The 17,829-nt window shown below is 48.5% G+C and overlaps 1 protein-coding gene across 50 annotated transcripts in view; it reads right to left on the bottom strand.

The window, feature by feature from the left end:
• Positions 1-11,772, bottom strand: part of FYB2 (FYN binding protein 2) — a 29,015-nt gene extending 17,243 nt beyond the window's left edge. For 11 of the 50 annotated variants that reach the window (XR_011142626.1, XR_011142636.1, XR_011142637.1 and 8 more), the window contains exons 1-6: positions 11,560-11,772; positions 8,073-8,886; positions 6,731-6,928; positions 5,565-5,598; positions 1,924-2,024; positions 1,154-1,185 (exon numbers count right to left, since the gene is read on the bottom strand). Coding sequence is in view for 37 of the 50 variants with exons in the window: in XM_068953247.1 (XP_068809348.1) it covers positions 1,154-1,185; positions 1,924-2,024; positions 5,565-5,598; positions 6,731-6,928; positions 8,073-8,886; positions 11,560-11,682 (1,302 nt within the window). In the remaining 13 variants the exon portion in view is untranslated. The remainder of the gene's footprint in view (positions 1-1,153; positions 1,186-1,923; positions 2,025-5,564; positions 5,599-6,730; positions 6,929-8,072; positions 8,887-11,559) is intronic. The other 39 variants (XR_011142630.1, XR_011142628.1, XR_011142627.1 and 36 more) reach the window with 17 other exon arrangements.
• Between the last annotated feature and the right edge of the window lie 6,057 nt (positions 11,773-17,829).

Below are 17,829 nucleotides of genomic sequence, written 5' to 3' on the forward strand. Positions count from 1 at the left end.
GAAAGCCCAGAAGAATTTTACATTTGGAATAGTCATCAGACAAGGATATTTCCCTTACTTGCCAGGGCAGAGGATACACATATTGACAGACTCTACAGGGATAATATAACAGTGCAAGGGATCAGGCCAGTCAAGCTACTGGTTGGAATGAAAGAAATTACAGGTTGGAGGGCTAACAGAAGAGGAGGGAGATTTTTTATTACTTAAAAATAAAGATTTTCCAACCTTCCATAAATTAAAAATATAGAAAAGCCAGAGCACCTCTCTGCAAATCATGTATAGATAAGTGCATTTGGAGACCTGTGCTATTTCCTGGACAATTTGATCGCTTTGCAAGTCAGCACTTGAGTTTGGAATTTGATGTTTTTCCAAAGAGCAGCTTTCCCCTCTTTTAACAGAGCCAGGACCTGAAACCAATGCATAATAGTTTCCTGGCATGAGATGGCTTGCTCTCCTACGCCGGCCGTCCACGACCAGCTAGAGGCTCTGTCTTAAAGCCGGCAAGGACTCCTCCTTCCTCTGCATAGCCACCCTACCTTCACTGCAGTGACCTCTCACCTGCTTGTTATCCTACCAAGATTAATTGTTACCAGCTTTGTCACCAGAGAAAAACCAAGAAGAGTCAGGCTGCAGCCTGCAGCAGAGATAACCCTGCAGCAAGGGATAAGAGCCTCTACAGTCTTCCCTGCAAAAGCTGCTCTCACTCATGAACGAAAGCTCGAAGCACGCTGTCATGACAAGGAAGCTCGCTCAATTTTGCTGTCATGGCTTCACAGAGAGGATTACCAGCAGCAGCAGCCTGCCTTTGGCTGGAGTTTCCAGAACAACACAGTGCCGTTTCCCTTAAAGAATTTATAATCTCCCCGATAGACATGCTTGACGCTTATTTGGTCCACCACCCACATTCAGACAGTGTTACTACTTTCTTATATGTTTACAAGGGAAGTCAAGGCAACCGGCTCTCTTCTCCAAGTGTATTTGGAAACCTCATTAATTTCCCCCTCTGCAATTTTTAATTTATTCTTTCAGAATCTTCATAGACAAAAATTATAAAGATATACTTGGCAGATACAAGATACGAATATTAAAAGTATCTAAGGAGGCAAAGCATAGTCAAGTCTGAAATAACAAGACAGGCTGTGGGGAGACCTACCTTGTCGTGCTCTTGAGGCTCTGGCTCAGGTGCTAGAAGAGATATTTGTAAACAGGTATTACTTTTTGGTTTGCGTGAAGGCCACTGAACTTTAAGGTGCACAACCCAACTTTGCCCATATGCTTGGCATTCAGGCACAAACATACATTTACCATGTCTTACCAGCCAGGGTCCCTTGGTTTGCTGTTGGAGTTGGCTTGCATTCAGAGGACTGCTACAGCGAACCTGGCTGGCCACAGTTTTCATAACCCGTGCGCCAAACCCAAGATGGCTGGGGCAGGTCCTCACAAGGGAACTGCGTTCCAATGAGAGAGGAAAAACGCACAAGATGGACTAACCTACCGCTAAAAAGTGCAACACTGGAAAAAGTGAAAAAGCAGAACAGTGCTAACTGATAGAGAAAGTTATACTAGGAAGAAGTAGTGATGGGTGTGGAAGAGACCCTTCCTCTGAAGAAAGCCCACTCCCAAGAATAGGCTGAGGTCTGCCTCATTATCTTCTTTTCTTTCATTTCCACATGGGTAGCATCTCATGACTTTTCCCCACTGCACTTCTACTGTAAGCATCATCTCACCACTAAAACACTAACTTCTTTTTTGCCCTGTGCCCCAAACTCCTCATACACTGCCAGAGCATAGAGGGGAAGGTAGAGAAAGTCACCTATGGTCACCCAGACTGATGCGCAGCCATGTTTCTGAGCTTGAAGAAACTATATTACTTCCTTTAAAGGCTATATCTGAGATAGCATGTGATCGATCTGAAAGCCTTGCCTTGGAAAGTACCTTGACTGGCACAAAAGGTTGTGGAGTCCCCAGGCTGATTCAGGTACAACACCGTTTCTTCATAATTATGCTGCTCTTCAAGATCAGCACTGAGAGAGTGAGAAGAAAGAAAGAAAAGATTTTTTTTTCTTTAGCCTTTTTAGAAATCAAACAGAATAACCCATTTTGAGGACAAGAAATCAAAGTACTTTGATATAGTGCTTACAAGAAAAAAGTGGAATCGGGAATTGATATGAGAGAGGGAAGATCGGTGCCAGATGCAGCAGCCTCTCAGTGACCCTTCCCTCAACTTCCCTCAGCCACCGCTTTTCCTTGGAGAGAACTGACCATGTCTGCAGGGCTCAAAGCGAGCCAGAGGGCCCGAGGACCTCATTCTGGGGTTATGGCCCTCCACCTACAGTGATTTCCCCAAGTGGCAATGGAACAAAGAGCCCCAAAAAATTTGAGTGCAGCATTTTTCAAACCTGCCACAGCTCCTAAAAAATTAATGACAACCCAGTTGCATTGTTTTGCATGTTATTTCTCACCTAAAGAAACATATAGGGGGAAAAAAAAGATATCAGAGGGTGCATAACGGTCCTTCTCCTGCTGGCTGAGCTCCCTCATCGAGCAAGGCTCACACAAACGTGGCAGCAGCGCTCCTAGGTCCGCCAGGAGGCTGAGGGAAGGCAGCGTGTCTCAGCCTTGTACCAACCACCAGGGACAACCCTGCAGGCAGCTGACATGGGGACAGGCTATTCAGTGGCACTGAACTGTGCACATTGCTATTTAGGCAACCAGAGGTTTGAAGCCCACCTCCAGCAAGGTGTGCTGGTGGCAGAGACTTAGACCTGGGATGCTCCCCTGCCTCCACCTCAGCATGGGTTTCTAGCAAGCTCTGGAGTGAGCACACTGAAAAGAGGGCTCAGGGGCCAGGACAGGGCGGTGAAAGAGCACTGGGAAGAGTTACAGTGAGAACTGCACGAACATCTTTTAACATGAGTCTATGATCAACCTCAGGGAGCGTTTGCTTTTCTTCAAATCACCTAACGTCACAATTTGGCTTTGACAGGCAGAGAGCGAAGACTAAGTCTTACTTGTTGCAAAGCAGAGGAGAAAGAAACTCAAGGCCAGTCTTACAGGAGTGCAATCAGAGGGAGGAACGACAGCTAAGAGCAGCAGCTCGCGCTAAGGCCGAAGGCTCCCGGCTGCCCCAGCAAGGAGGGACAGCACTTCGTTACAGGTGAGGATCCTACCTCTGGGCTTCCAGGAGGGGATTCGCAGTGATGAGCAGCCCAGACAAAAGGGGAAGCTCAAAGGTTCAAAGTCAGCACAGCATGTGCACGGACAGCAGCATCTCTACTGCTAAAAAAGCCCATCGTGCTTTGCTGCAAGCTTACTGCCTGGCCAACACACAGCCGGGCTGGCGCAGGCCAGGAGTGCCCAGCAGGGAGCAAGTCTGCCCACATTGGGGCCCCAGAGCAAAGCCCTGTATCCAAAGGGTGCTGGAGGCAGAGACCGCCAGGGATGCAATAGCTCAGGACGCCACCTCCCCAAGCACACGCCACCACGGAGGAAAGCAGCTTCGCATTCGGCAAACCCACCCTCCCAGGCCTCACAAATAAGCTCTCGGGACATACTTTCTGCACAGACACCACCTACATCAGAGCAACACAACGCAGCGGAGAAGGCCGGCTAAGATCTTTTAGGAAGTTAAATAACAGCACAAGAACAACTTTATTCCCACAGGCTGCCACCACCAGCCGTTACAGACTGCACCGTGGCTCCTATCCTGTGCGTAGGGCAGAGACCTTGCACTGCTAGTTTTGAGACTGCTGCCTAGTAATTTCTGCCCACAAAACTCAATTATTTTGTTTTTACCCTGGCATTCATTTAATCCACTTCCCCTAGTTATCACACAGTTAATATTTAACAGGTGACCTATTATAAACTCCGTATCACAAGTAGTAGAGTAAGATAACTAATCTTGCAGTAATGTATTACTAGGACAGCTTCCTTGTGGTGCATGACAGTTATACTGCCAGCTACAGCTCGGCATGTAACAGATAAAGTCTCCTTCTGCTTGGCTTGGAGAAGAAAACTGAGTTAATTTATAAGCTTACAGAGCACCTATAGTTTGACCAGATCTCTTCTGAAAAGTACAGGTTAAAAGCTAAACAAAACACCAGCCAACACTGGCAGGAACAAAAAATACAACTTACTCTGTGGTTAGTTGCAAGAGTTCATTGTTTGTGCCCAGATAGTATCTTAAGAATTTTTTTGTTTTTTAATTCACTCATTCTATTTCCCATTTTCACAGACATACATTCTTACGTCCAAGATAAAATATGTACATAAATATTTCCCTTCAAACCAGAGCTGTCCACTTTTTCTGTTCTTTGAGTAAAGACCCAGCAACACCATATAACCCTCCATGACAAGCAACAGACATGCCAGAAAAAGTTACGACCCCCTTGTATACAAACGCTATTGTGTTTATAAGATTTTTGAGCAGTTTCAGATACTTGCTGAACTGATCAGCTCAGTGGTCCAATGGATTTTGCAAGCCCTACTCGTATTTCAGTGCTAAAATTCCTTTCAGCTGTTCTGCTCCTATTTCTTCTCCAGCACCTCAGCCAGGTCCCCATTCATGCAAGTCATGACTTGCTTGGCTTTTCTGGTACTTAGGTACCATTATCAAAAATATCAGTAAGATACTGGCTGAAATATGCATTTAAATATATAAGTAAATTAAAGATTTCTTAATCAAGGCCTTGCACGCAGCAGCCTCTGGTTCGGAGATGTTCCTCACCATGTCCTCTGCTGAGCTAGTCTGGACCACTACACAATAACATCTCATGGCAAAACTAAAGCTGCAGATGGGGGCAAGCGTTAAAGTTGCAGCTTGCAGATGGGGGCAAGCGCTCCTGTGGCCTAGGGCTGTGCTTGCTGCGCAAACACACGCAAGAGCAAAATCCTCTTGTGCTGCCTGGTAGCTGGAAACCTCCAGCACCTGCTGATTATGCTTGGGCTTTGTTTCAGCAACAGTTCTCAAAAGCATATCTCTTCTACAAACACCAGCCTTGAGTACATGGAAAACAGGAAGGGGAAAAAATGCACGATGTGTGGGTGGCAAACGATCTTTAAAATCAAAGCGTTAGCTGTCAGAAAATGCACAGCGTTTTCCTGGCCACCCGCTGAACTGATGACATGAGTGGGCTGGAGGTCAGGCCACTCAACACTGCCAGGGATACTGGAGGAGGAGGAAACATGGACAAAACTTTCTGCTTTAGAGAAAGGTCATCTCAGCAAGCTTCGAGCAGCCTCTATGGTCACAGCAAGAAACACTAGAGCTATCTCCTGGGCACACAGCAGTGTCTGGCTCTCAACAGACCTCTGAAGTGGGGGCTCCAGACCCTATCTGAAATAGCAGCCACCACTCAACCCCCCAACCATCTGCAGACACAACAATGAAATATTATGAATTATAGCAAGGGAAGAGGACATCACCCAAGGATCCCTGACACACATTGCACAGACCACCTGCTTCAGACCATGCAGGGACCTCAGACTTCTTCCAGTATCCATCAGGAGACGCAGATGCTGCTGCAGCCTACGAGCTCGACTTATTTACCCAGTTGCACACTTACCTTTCAGGAATCAAGTAATCCTCCTCCGCGGCAGCTGCACACAAACACACAGAGGATTAGCATTTGAAGTGCTACCCACAACGCTGTTCTCCTACAGAAAACAAGGCTGGGTGACAAGGAGGTGTGACAAGGAGGGCCCTTCCTGGAGGGCCTGTGTGCAGCAGACTGCACACAAAGACACGCATGAAATAAGATTCCCAGCACAAACAGCAGACGCGGGTATGTTAGTATGGCACTATGTCATGTTTCCAGGAGGCAATCTCAGGCTTTCTAGGAGATCAATAATTGAGCAATATTGCCAGGGCATGCAGAAGATGACGTATGAACATAACTAGTTTCCTTTGTCCCATTAACAGACTTAGAAAAGGCAAGTATATTTGAAAAGAGCTTCAGTGACATGCTTTCTCTTTCGCTGTTACTCTTATCAAGCCCTGACTACACCAATAAGCACTGGCACTGTAAAGCCAACAAGATTTTAGCCAAGCCCTTCTTAGACATACATGCCTTTCCTTTTGACTTCAGCAAAAGTTGTCGCTAAATATCTGGGTATAATTAAGTCTGTATCTACAAAGAGACAACATTCAGCAGCTTAATAAGTCATCCAGAATATTCTGTTCTGTGACATCAATAAGTTTTTATTATGGGAAACTGAAGCTTTTGCATTTCTTGATGTTGGAACCCTTAAAGATGTTGCCCCCTGACTGTATTCAAAACATAAAGAGGGGATTAGCAGAGCAGTTTCTACTGATTTTATTGTGCCTTCCCTCCGCTGTATACTCCGAAGCCCTGGAATTTCACATTGAAGCAAAGCGATAAAGATCAGTTCACGGCCCAAGCAGCTGCTATTGTTTTACAGCCAGCTGTACATTGCTCACAACACATAGGTGCTGCAGTCAATAGGAAAGGGGATTTCTGCACTGTGGATGAAATCCAACGTGGAAAACCGTATTTCTTTTCCAGATTAATAACAAAAACAATCAGTTTCATTGAAACTGCTGGGTTCTTTATCATGTTTAAAGAAGATATTAGGAACAAGATAACAACGCACCGCTTCCGCTAGCGAGCGCATGCTCGGAGTCGTAGCCATTTAGATATGAATTAATTGTGTAATTTTGCATTTATTTTATGTAAAGCTCACTTAAGGGGAAAGACTAAAAATCTCTTACTTCTTTCATTTCCTCTGTGGACAGAAAGCACCGTGCTTTGGAAAACACTGAGATCAACTTTCGGGGGTCTCACAGGCTTCGCAGGGGCGGGACCGAGGGATTCAACTGAAGGAAGTGGTTTAATTTTTGGCAGCTTGCTACCTGGAGCCTCAGATGGTTTTCCTGCTCCGGATTCATAGAAGCGAGGCTCCGACTCTGCTACAAAGAACCACAAGGCAGTTATTACCGCTCATTTAAGTAAAAACCCATGTAGGATCATTAGTTGTTGTTCAGACCTTTCTAAACAATCTCTGCGTCCTGCCGAGCTCACGGTTACTCTACAGCAGGACTCTTACCATGTGCACAGTGGAAGAGCAAAGAGAGAAAGCAGACTTCATTGTCAGTTTTCCCAGATCTTAGAAAGCTAACCACGCTTGGGCCTCAACTCCCGTCAGCTCCCTGTCTCCTGATTATAAAATACTAGGCTAATTTTCTGTACCAATAAAACTTTAATCTGCTAGGATTTAGTGGCATAGCTGTTTTCAAGACGCAGTTCGAGCGAGGTAGCTTTCCAGGGTAAACAAAGGCTTAATCTTTTCAATGCTCTGTCACTCGGCGTGACGTCAGCAAAGGAAACTTTGCGGCATTAAAGTTTCCTAGCACGGCTCTTCTGAAAGAAATCTGCCAAAGAGAATATGCTCTCCAAGTTCAAACCTGACCTTTTGCAAAGCTGGGAGCAAACAGAGCCGGGCATTCAGACTTAAGCCACGTTAACTTGAACCAAATTGTCTTTGCAAAAGAGCAAAACCTTTGTATGTTCATGTGAAAGCGTGACATAGTCACATTCACCTCATATTTCCTGGTAACTGCAAAAGGCCAAAATAAACCAAAGCTAAAGACACTCCCCTCTCTTCTCACCCTTCATCCTACTCCCAGAATTTGGGCAATTTCTTTTAAGTTCCTCAAAGAGTTTTAAAAAAAGAGAGAGAGAGATGGAGAACCCTCACTTTATCCAAGCTTGGGGCGGGTTGGGACTGGTTTCTAATCTTCCAGCTCTCCAGGGAAGAAAGTGCCCAGTCCAATGGTCTAGCTTGGCCTGTTGTTTTGAGGGTCCCGACTCGTAACAATTTTTCGCCCCAACCCCTTGAGCTGTGTGTGCAGTTTCAGAGCTCCACCAGAAAGCAGAGCTTTTATGAGGCTGCTCCTTGCCCCACTTGCAGCCTTCCCGTACGGGGCCCAGCTGACCTGGAGTCACCTCTCAGAGCCAGGGTGCACGGCAGAGCACTGTGTCATATGCATATGCATACATATATATATATTTATATGTTTGCATACTCTCTGTTAAGAATTTAGCTTACTATACCTTTCTGGTGTTGTGGGAGCTCTCTTGACGTTTGCATATCACAGCCTGGCTGGCAGAAGCTGGCTGCGGCAGTGCTTTCGGCAGCTAGTTGGTCAGAGCTCCTGTACCTCCTGGGTAGACGGGGCACAGGCGGAGCCTGGGAAGCAGCCAGCCCGCCGCCACCCGGAGCATCCTTCTGCCGGGCAGGGGAGTCCAGCGCTTGCTCACTTTGAGCCGTTCTCAATCTGCCGCCATCTGACGCAGCTGGAGCAGCCATCGCCCTCGGCTCCGGGCGAGGTTGCACGTAAACGTTTGCCCCCCGTTGGGTTGGGAGTGTTGCGTTGGCTTTCTCACTCTGGGAAAAAGCGTTTTCCCACATCTGTAGGGCATGGTGGAAGGAGTTTTGGGGTGGAGCAGACTCCAGATCTGTTTCGGCTGATTCTTGCTGGTCAGTGCAATAGTGTGGTTGAAGCTTTTGTGAACTGCTCTTGGAGGAGTTCAGCCCTTCCTCTGAGATGCTGCCTTTCTGCTCTTGATCCTTTCCCCTCGGATCCACATTACGAAGCCTGGCTCTTGGCTGCACCAAAGGTTTGCCCTGGACTAGTGCAGAGGGTTGAGGAGCAAGAGGGAAAAGTTCATTCTTGGCTTTTAATATTATCACTTCTCTGCTATTCCAGGACAGAGGACTGGAAGCATCCTTACTTTCAGAGCCCACTTTGTGCGTGGCTTCTGTGGGTGGCAGCACCAGCTTCTTGGGTGGCTGCACCAGCTGCTTAGAAAAGTTGGCGTCATTCTGAAATTTTGCACGGAGGGCTCTGAAGTCAGTCATGCCTTCCTAGGTGGGAGAAGAGCACAAAAACGCCTACGGTTAGGTGGCAGCAGGCAAGTCTCGTCGTCCTGCCAGAGGGAAAGAGGCCACAGACTCCACCCCAGCCCTCGAGGATATGCAGAGCCTGGTGAAAGTAAGAAGGTGGAAGAGCAGAATTAGCCCCCATCTGTTCAAAATGCAGCAGGTAACATTGGCAGAAGCCCTTCCCCTGCTCTCACAGGCAGCTTCAAAGTCATCGAACAGCAATAGCAGGAGCCAGCACGGTTTGGCACCCCGCAGGGTGCTAGGATTCCCCAAGAACAGCAGCAGCAGCTCAGTTTGGCCTCCTGCCACAAAAGGGTCCTACAAAGCTCTGCGGATGAAGGCAACGGAGCAGGGACGGGGAAACGCTCGGAGAGCAGAGCAGGGGAACGCCAGACCAGCAGCTGCGGGCCTCCTGTCGCTCCCCCGCACAGAGCAGAGGGACAGCAAAAACATCTCCAGGTCTGGGCAGCCAGCACGGGCTAAGGCCACTTGTTTCATCTCCATACGTTCACCAGCACCCCAGCTCATCTATGATGTAGAACAAAAGCCCTGACACCACAGTTTAAAGGCGCACTTAAAAGAACATTTTGTTTCACCTCTTTTTCCCCAGGCATCTCACTGTCCCGCACTGAAAAAAGGAGACCACAATTTCTGCTGGCAATACCAGGGCTTAAGTTCAGCCCTGAACTGAACTAAGGAGAAAATATGAAGAAAAATTTATGAGCTACTTAAGTCCTTGAACTGCTCTATAACTTTTTATAAGCCATGATTACATTAGGTGCACTACTCTGGCAGCTTAGTTCAATGCAGAGAACTGTAAGGCTTCGCGAGAACCTGTCTAATGAGGAAATTGGAAAAAATTATCTAGGACAGAACTTCGTTATTCTGAAAAAAGCCCAAGCCTTAAGTGTTAAGGCAGAACAGATGAATAGCATACTGAGGTTTTATTGCATTTAATTGCACGATTTATTAAACACAGACAATTTCTCTTGAATAACCCCTTTCACTAACTTTATTACTTTCACAGGGCAGTGCATGATGTAAAGAAACAGCCCCTGGAGGAGAGGTTTGAATTGCTCTAATTATATTTCATATTAGTGGTCAGCAGCATGATGCAGGGTAAGCTGCCCAGACAGTCTAATCTAGAAGAGAGCCTATAGGGAACAGGAGTTATCAGAAGCATACGGAGGATGAATCAGAGTTAGGAAAAAAAAAAAAAAATCCCACGTATGCCAGAGCACTCCAGCGATGCCAGCCAGGAAATAAAGCAGAGCAAGGTGCCCTAATGCAATTGCAAAAAGCCTCTGCACACGCCATAGCAGCGGTTGAGGAGTTCAGTATCGTTTACCTCTCCTTACTGATTTTTATTTGCGCTGCCTCGTTCCTCTAGCAAGGTGTTGGGACAGCAAACAGGGTTTTGGGCAACTTGCTGGGGCAGAAACGGCCAGGGACAGCGGCTGGCGCTGCACTACCTTTAGTTAAATGGAAATGGGTACAAGCCTCCCTTTTTTTTTTGTCGAGTTGTTATTCCTCTTGCCTGGGAATGGCAGCTTTAAGCATTTTGCGTGATTAACTGAAAGGTTATCTGGGCTCCCCGCACCGCCGGCAGCGTGGGGGCCCTTCGCTGAAGTACGGCTTTCCGTCGGGAACCTGAGCGCCCGGAGCTGGCGCAGGGAAGCGGTCAGCCTGAAGCCGGTGCCCGCGGGTCACCGGCGGCCACGGGAAGCCCCGCGGTGCCGGCACGTCCCTCGGTTCCGGCTACGGGGACACGCAGAAATCCCGAGGCCGGTCCCCCGCAGCACCAGGGAGGCTTCGGAGCAGTGCGGCGAGGCAACGAGCTGTAAATCAGAGCAGTCAACAAGCGGAGAGAGCTCACTAATAAATTTAAAGGCCTGCCAAAAACTTGCAACGTGTGTTACAGCTACATCTGGCCAAATAATTCTCTGTGAATAACACGTTTGGCAAAAGACCCTGCAAAATGAGAGAGAGAGAAAGAATAAAAAGGAAACAAACTTTCTCTGTCCGGAAAGCTATGACTATTTGAGAGTCAGGGGACATGTAAACTTTCCATATTTTTCTCCTTAGAAATAAAACGCTCTTCTAATATCAATCACGGAGGCAGAATAAAGATTGGCTCACGACTCCGGCAAGGATACCCCCCAGGAAGAGCAGCAGCTGATACCGAGGGCTAACCAAAAGGCATCTGAGTTCTCATTAGCTTCCTGCAGATTAACTAAAAACCATTGACATGGGGAGAGAAACCCTGTCGGGACGCGACCCGGGGGACAAGGGAGGGGACGGGCTGCACGCTCCCCTCCCAAAACCTGCCGGATTTGTACATTCGTTACCGGGATTCACAAGGGCGCTGCTCCAGGTAAATGTTTAAGCGGTGCTGCCCTCTGACCGCGACGCCCGCCGACCGCCTGACCCGGGGATACTCGAGCGCTTTTCCTCGGTAAAATCTACCTCTGCGGGTCGGTACAGCAAGAGGGAGCAAGCGGGAAAGAAACGGGGGCTCCGAACCCCCTTCCGCACCCGTTTCGGGGCGGAAAAGCCATCCGGACCCCCGCCGGCGAGCGGACGCGACATCATCGAGCGGTCCCCGGGGTTAAACTCCCCACCCGCCGCTTGCTCGCGGAGAGAACCACCCCAAACCTGCAAATCCGCGGCACAAAACCAAGCAGCGAGTACTTCGCGCGGGGCCGGGGCAGGGGGAGAGACGCCCGCCGCTGCCGCAGAGGCAGAAAGCGGCAGCGCCGCGGCGATTACCGCTGCCATGGCCGCAGCCGAGCCGCGTCCCTCCGGCCGCCGCCGCGCTCCGGTGCCCTTCCCAGCGCCGGCGAGGCGGAGCGAACCTGCAAACACACCTGGGCCAAAGGCCGGGCCGGCCCCCGGGGAGGCAGAGCCGCATCCCCGTCCCCGGGGCGCCCTGCTGACCCACACAGACAGATTTTTTTTTGTACATGCATACACACACATATATATATTTTTTCATTTATAGATCTATATAAAAGTGCTCGAGGGATGGAGAGTGCATACACGAGCTGGGGGGTGCCGGAGAGGCTGGGATTTAGGCACGCACGAGGGGCCGGGCGCAGGGCATCGGTGCCTTCCCCTCCCGAGCGCCGAGGGTCGCGCAGCTCTTTGCAAGCACGCAAGAGCGTTTGCCTTCCCAGCTCTTCTACCCCTTCCCCCTTATTGCCACTTTTTCTCTCAGTCCTCTCAAAAATTTCCGAATGCACTCAGCTTTGGATGGCACCTCCCTCCCCGCCAGCGGTGGGAAATCCCCGCAGCCCGGCTCGAGGTGGGGAAGGAGCCAGCAGCCGCCTTCACGCGCTACCTCAAACCCACCAAAATAGAAGGTCCCCGCGTGAGCAACTCCGACGAGAGCGATCACAGCGAGCCCCCCGGCAGGGAGGCACCGGAGGCGGGCGAGGGGCACGCGAGGTTCTCCCAGAGACCCCCTCGGGACACGTCCCCTGCGTGATGAGCACCAGGAGACCAGTTACGCGACTCACGGCATCCCCAAACCCCCCAAAATTTGGACAACGGCAGAAAGGGAAGGACTGCTTTCCGTTTGCTGTTAAAGGGGAAGATCTTCCACTAGGCATCATTTGTCAAAACCTACTTTCCTTAATGGAAATGCTGAACACACATGAGGTCTAAGCTGGCCTTAGATCACAAATTTAAAAGACTCCCCCAGGGTACTTCTGGCATCGATCAAGCTCTCCGCCTCGGCGGTTCAACGTGCACTAAGCGCCGCAAGAGCCGCCCTAGCCCCGCACCCAGCGCTTTTGAGAGCACTTTTACGGGCTTTCCAGATAGAAATGGATTTACGGTCTCTGCTTTAGTTTAATCCACACGAGTGACTTGGGTGAGGAACCTGCTCCGACGCCGAGGCCGGGCATATGTGCTTCTGCATGTTGCGGTCTTGGTGCCGGGCAGCAGCACAAACAGAGACCATAAAGCACATTTGCAGTGGGACCTGCAAATTGTGGGACCTGATGACGACCTGAGGAAACGGGGCACGTGTTTGAAGCTGACCCAGATTTCTGTCCACGGATCTGAGGGTAATGGTGTGATACAGGACAAGGCAGAGCTAGGAAAGAGCCGGTTTCCGCTCCTGTTTCCTCTCGGAGACCCGCAGTGATTTCCCAGGGAATAACGCAGAGGCAGTGGCGGCAGGGAAGGGACAGGACGAGCCATGGTGGCATGGTCAAGTGAAAAGCCGTGAGCACAGACGGTGCCTTGTTGTAGGTGTGGGTTGGGAAAAGCATTGCTCAATCACACCCGCTCTCCCGGAGCAGGACGTATGCTCTCCCAGCCTCACCTGGCCCTGCCTGCCAGAGCCAGCCATGCCAATAGGTGCATTGAAAAAAAACTCTCGGTCAAGAGCGAAGTCACTCAAAGGGCGAGTCTTGGTGCTCACCACTGCCTGGTGGTCCACGAGAAGCAAGTCAAGGTCGCGGGGATCCGTGAGCTGGCAGGGAAGTCCCCCGAGCCCAGCCCGGAGCCACCTCACGAGGAAGATGAATGACTGCTTTGTCTATCGGCAGCTCACGAGGATTTATGACCCACCCAGCGGTAGGAACGTAGGCCATGAATTCGAGCACTGTTGGGGAACTGGGGGTTACGACTTCATACCTGCGGTCCTCAGGAGAAGGACAGGGCAGATTCCTCCGTATGGTCTCTAAAAAACAAAAATGGCAAAGATGTCTTTAAAACATGCTTGAATGTTATGAATGCCAGCCCCGGTGGGACCCCTGCTTGCCCCACCTCTCTCTAAGGCAGCCCCAGGGCTGCCATGAATAGCTCTAGGTTATAACAACTACGACAGGAGCACGATGTAGCGGGAGGGCTGCATAGCTCACAGGCACGCAGAAGCGAAGCTGGACTGCTTCCTCCAGCTCCGGACCTCGCTGGGGAATGACTGATGACAAAAGCCTGGCTCTACTCTATCTAAGTCACCTTTTAATGGGCCACACGGCACAATTTACTCCAAACTTACTTAGAGAAACTGGACAGATACATCGAGAGCCAAAAATACCAGCATTTTATGTGCTTCCTGAAATGCCCAAGGGAAGGGAGTTAATCCTTTCCATAGTCCTTGCTCTCCTGCCCCACCTCTCCCTGCAGTGTCAGGGCTTCTGAGCAGTCCCAAATAAGCTGCAAATTAGCATAAACAGAGTCTGAACAGCAAAACACAATGGCCACCTTGTCCACCGCTGCTGGTTAAAAGGCAGCTGTTTGGCTCAGGAGCTTTGGTTTTGTTCTGTGTTTGTCCGTAAGAGGCACTGGCCCGGAACTGGAGCTCCTAGGAACAGCCCTGATTCAGATAAAACCAAAACATTACTATGACGCAAAATAGCACTAAACAGTTATTAGCAAGAGTCTATAATCTCCCCAGAACAAACAATTTCAACCTGGTTAAAAATTTAAAACTTCAGGAGTTAGAGGATTTTTTTTGCAGTGATTCAGTTAGTGTCTTACACACCCATATGTATGTCTAAGGGCTGCAAGCCCAGCACTCAGCAAACATCTTCCCCGGATTGTTCTTTTGTGCTACTTTGTGACAGGTAGGATTTGTCATAGAAAGGTGTGTCATTTTTTTTCTGGATTTCACTGCAGTCTTATATTAGACTAGAAACAACAGCAGATCTTGGGAATCTTGCTTATTTCCAATCTTTCAGTCTTTTAAAAAGGGGGTCACCATGACTTGTGAAGATTAGGGAAATTTTAGGACGATTTAGTCTTCTTCTGAAGACAAGTATGTTCAGGTATTGCCTGTGACCTAATTGCTAGCAACATTAGCTGAGTATCATAATATATGGGGACAGCCTGACAAGTTATTTTCACTTGTCACATCCACTCACAGCGACTGCGCTTTGATGTTGGACAGCACTGGTGGGAAGGAGATTGAGGGCAGATTGAGGAAAAAGCCTATTCCTAGCAGATGATATTATGCTATCGCCCTGGGTGTTTGTGATGGGAGGGGACATATCATGGCTGAAAAGGAGTAGGGTACATATATCTGACAAAACACCTCAGAATCCAGAGAAATGGGCAAAAGTGGATATCTCACACGAGAGCAAAAGGGTGCAGCCAACCCCCCCCACCCCCCGCCGAGAAGTGCAAGGACCTAAAGCCATCGTGGAAACCCCGAGAAGGGCTCTGAGGGCACCTGCCTCATCCAGGGGCAGCAGGGGGTCCCACCTGCATCTCACTGCACGCAGCAAGGAGAGGAGAGAACGAGGTCCAAGCAGCCCTGGCCAAGCTGAAGCCGACGTCGTTCAAGGTACCTCCTGCAGAGCATCCGAGACTGCTGGGGGGTCTTGTTCCCCAAGGGCTTGCAAGGAAGTAACAAAATGCTCAGGTTATATAGCAATTACTGTGCACAATTTCCAAATGAGGCCACAAACGAGAAGCAGAGCAAACCTGGGCTTTAATGCACAAAGAAGCATAAGCAGGTCACAACTATGTGCTAGGTGGGAATTTCCAACTCCCAGTTTCTGCCGTGTCCCCAAGAAAGCCAGACAGCGCTGGCCCAGCCACTTCCACTCCCCACGTCTCACTCTTTCTGTGCAAAGCAGTCTTATTGCGTTTTTCCACCAGAGGGAGAGATAGGCTCACTTGTTCAATTTTAGGATCGCTTATTCTGCTTAGAATCATTGTAATTAATGAGAAATTTAAGAACATGCAATATTATTGATCCCTGTATTCAAAGATAACACTTTTACTGGGTATAACTGAACGCTGTTTAAGAGGGGCCAATCTAGCTACTCATGCAGCTCTTTCAGAAGTTTTAATATTGGCCTCATCAAAGCACTATAGCAGTCAAGAAAAAGAATCAAAAAGCCTTGGGATGTTTTCAGGTTTTTTATCTGCCCAAGTTTCAAAATTGTCTCTACTCTATGGCCCTGATCCCACAAACACATTAGCACGTATTTCTTTTTAGGCGTTCTGCCCAGCATGGATGCTCACATGTTTAAGGCTAACCATGTTTACTTTGGTCAAATCTGTATTACCGGTCCAATTTGGTACTCACTGACACCCAAGGAGAGCGGGCCTGTGGTACGCTTTTGGTCTCTAGTCCTTAGGTGGATTTTTTTCCCCATCTTTGCAGGCCCTTTGTCCAGTAATTGGGACACATGCCCAGTCAGCACGTAAATGATGCGTAGCTTTTGTGTGTCCTACAGTTTCAGCTTGTGGATGAAGAACAGGAAAACTTTAGTAAAAGAGATGCAATGCTGGTGCACAGAGGAAAAGCCGGTTAGGAGTTTGCACGCACGCACTGCTATCTGCAGTTTAGGAGTATCGTCGAGTTTGTTAACGCTCCTGCCAGCATCTGCGGAGGAGGATGCCCTGGTGTCCCTCACAGCCTGCAGCATCTTTGCGCTGGCCTGCGGTGATGCTGCACTCGCGGGCACGAGGCCTTCAGTACTGCAGGAACTTCACCTAGCACAGATTCCTTGATTCTTTAAATCAGGAACAAAATTAAGTTTTGCACTATTCCATGAATAATGCGCTACAAAAAAATTATAAATAGCATATGGGCATAAAAAAGGATCATGTTCTTAAGTAACCATATGCCCTCCAGTGCAAACCTTTCGAATATGCTGAAAATAAAACTCTACCTATAATGAAAGCGCAAATGCTAAATTGCTGGACAACAAGTTATGTTAGTTCTTGTAATATAACCTCCCCCTAGAGCGAGGCTCATGTAGACAGCCACATTACCAAATGTGCTATCAGGTACTCTTTAAAAGATCAATGGATTCTGCAGGCAGAAATTAATTCCTGTTGTTGTGGCTAAGGCACTGTGGAACGTACGATTGAATTGGAGACATTTTGAAGTGGAACAAAATACCAAGTTGTTATCAGTAAGGAAAAGAACAATTCCCTCATGCAACCTGAGCAAAACATTAAGAGGAGCTACAATTCGTGCACCCGCCACCTAAAACTATTCAGCTGGAACCGAGAACAGCCAGGAACATGGGTGACCAAATTTGTTTACACTGACTTAATCTGTCCCTGATTTTAGATACGTAAGAATTTTAAGTGGGGAGTTTTATGTCTTCTAATCATACATTGGCAGTGAAGAGTTCTTCAGGGTCAAGGAAAATAGCTTTGCACTGAGAACAGTCACAAAGTGCAAACTTCCAAATCAGCGCTGACGTTATCACTGACCTGCGTTGCGGTGAGCTCACACCTCGGCTGCACCCGCTCACGGTCCTCGTTTCCTTGCCGCCGGACTGCCCCACAGCTACCCGAGCTGCCATGCGCCACTTACTCTCCTGAAGGTGACTTCGTACCTATTGAAAGCATCGCTAGCATTTCAAGCCACAGGCTTAGGGAATTAATTCAGGTTTAGAGGCAAGGATCCAACATATATTTTAGACAATTTCAATTCATAATGTTATAAATGGAGTCATAACTTATATATATATATATCTATCACTTTTGGAACATAGCACCTTTGAGAAAGGTTCTTCAATTTCACCTCCAACCTGGTGTGCATTGCTTCTCTGCTTAAACCTCTCTCACCCACCTCCCCCCTGAAACGACCTCACCTATCAGTTTGAAATTGTTGATGTGCCTGATTGCACAAACCCGTCCAGCCTTTTATCTAGGAGACATTCTACAAATAACTTTCATTCTATATATGGTAGGTTTCTGAGGCTGCTATCAGAAAAGAAAAGATATAATGCTTCTACAGTCTGGCTAGGTGCTGAGAAGGCACTTGGCTGTGCAAAGCAGCCCGTCACATTGAAGGATGGCAGAAGTCTAGGCTGGAGACAGATTTGGCAGATGACAGGGGTGGCTCCTGCCTTGGGGACAGCAGGGTCCATCTCCACTAGGAACTTATAAGCATCGCTAAAACCTTTCTTTGTCATTCTGTCTTAATAGCGATGCGCAGAGGGTGGA

This window comes from Struthio camelus, chromosome 8 (assembly GCF_040807025.1).
Source record: "Struthio camelus isolate bStrCam1 chromosome 8, bStrCam1.hap1, whole genome shotgun sequence".
NCBI classification, from domain to species: domain Eukaryota; kingdom Metazoa; phylum Chordata; class Aves; order Struthioniformes; family Struthionidae; genus Struthio; species Struthio camelus.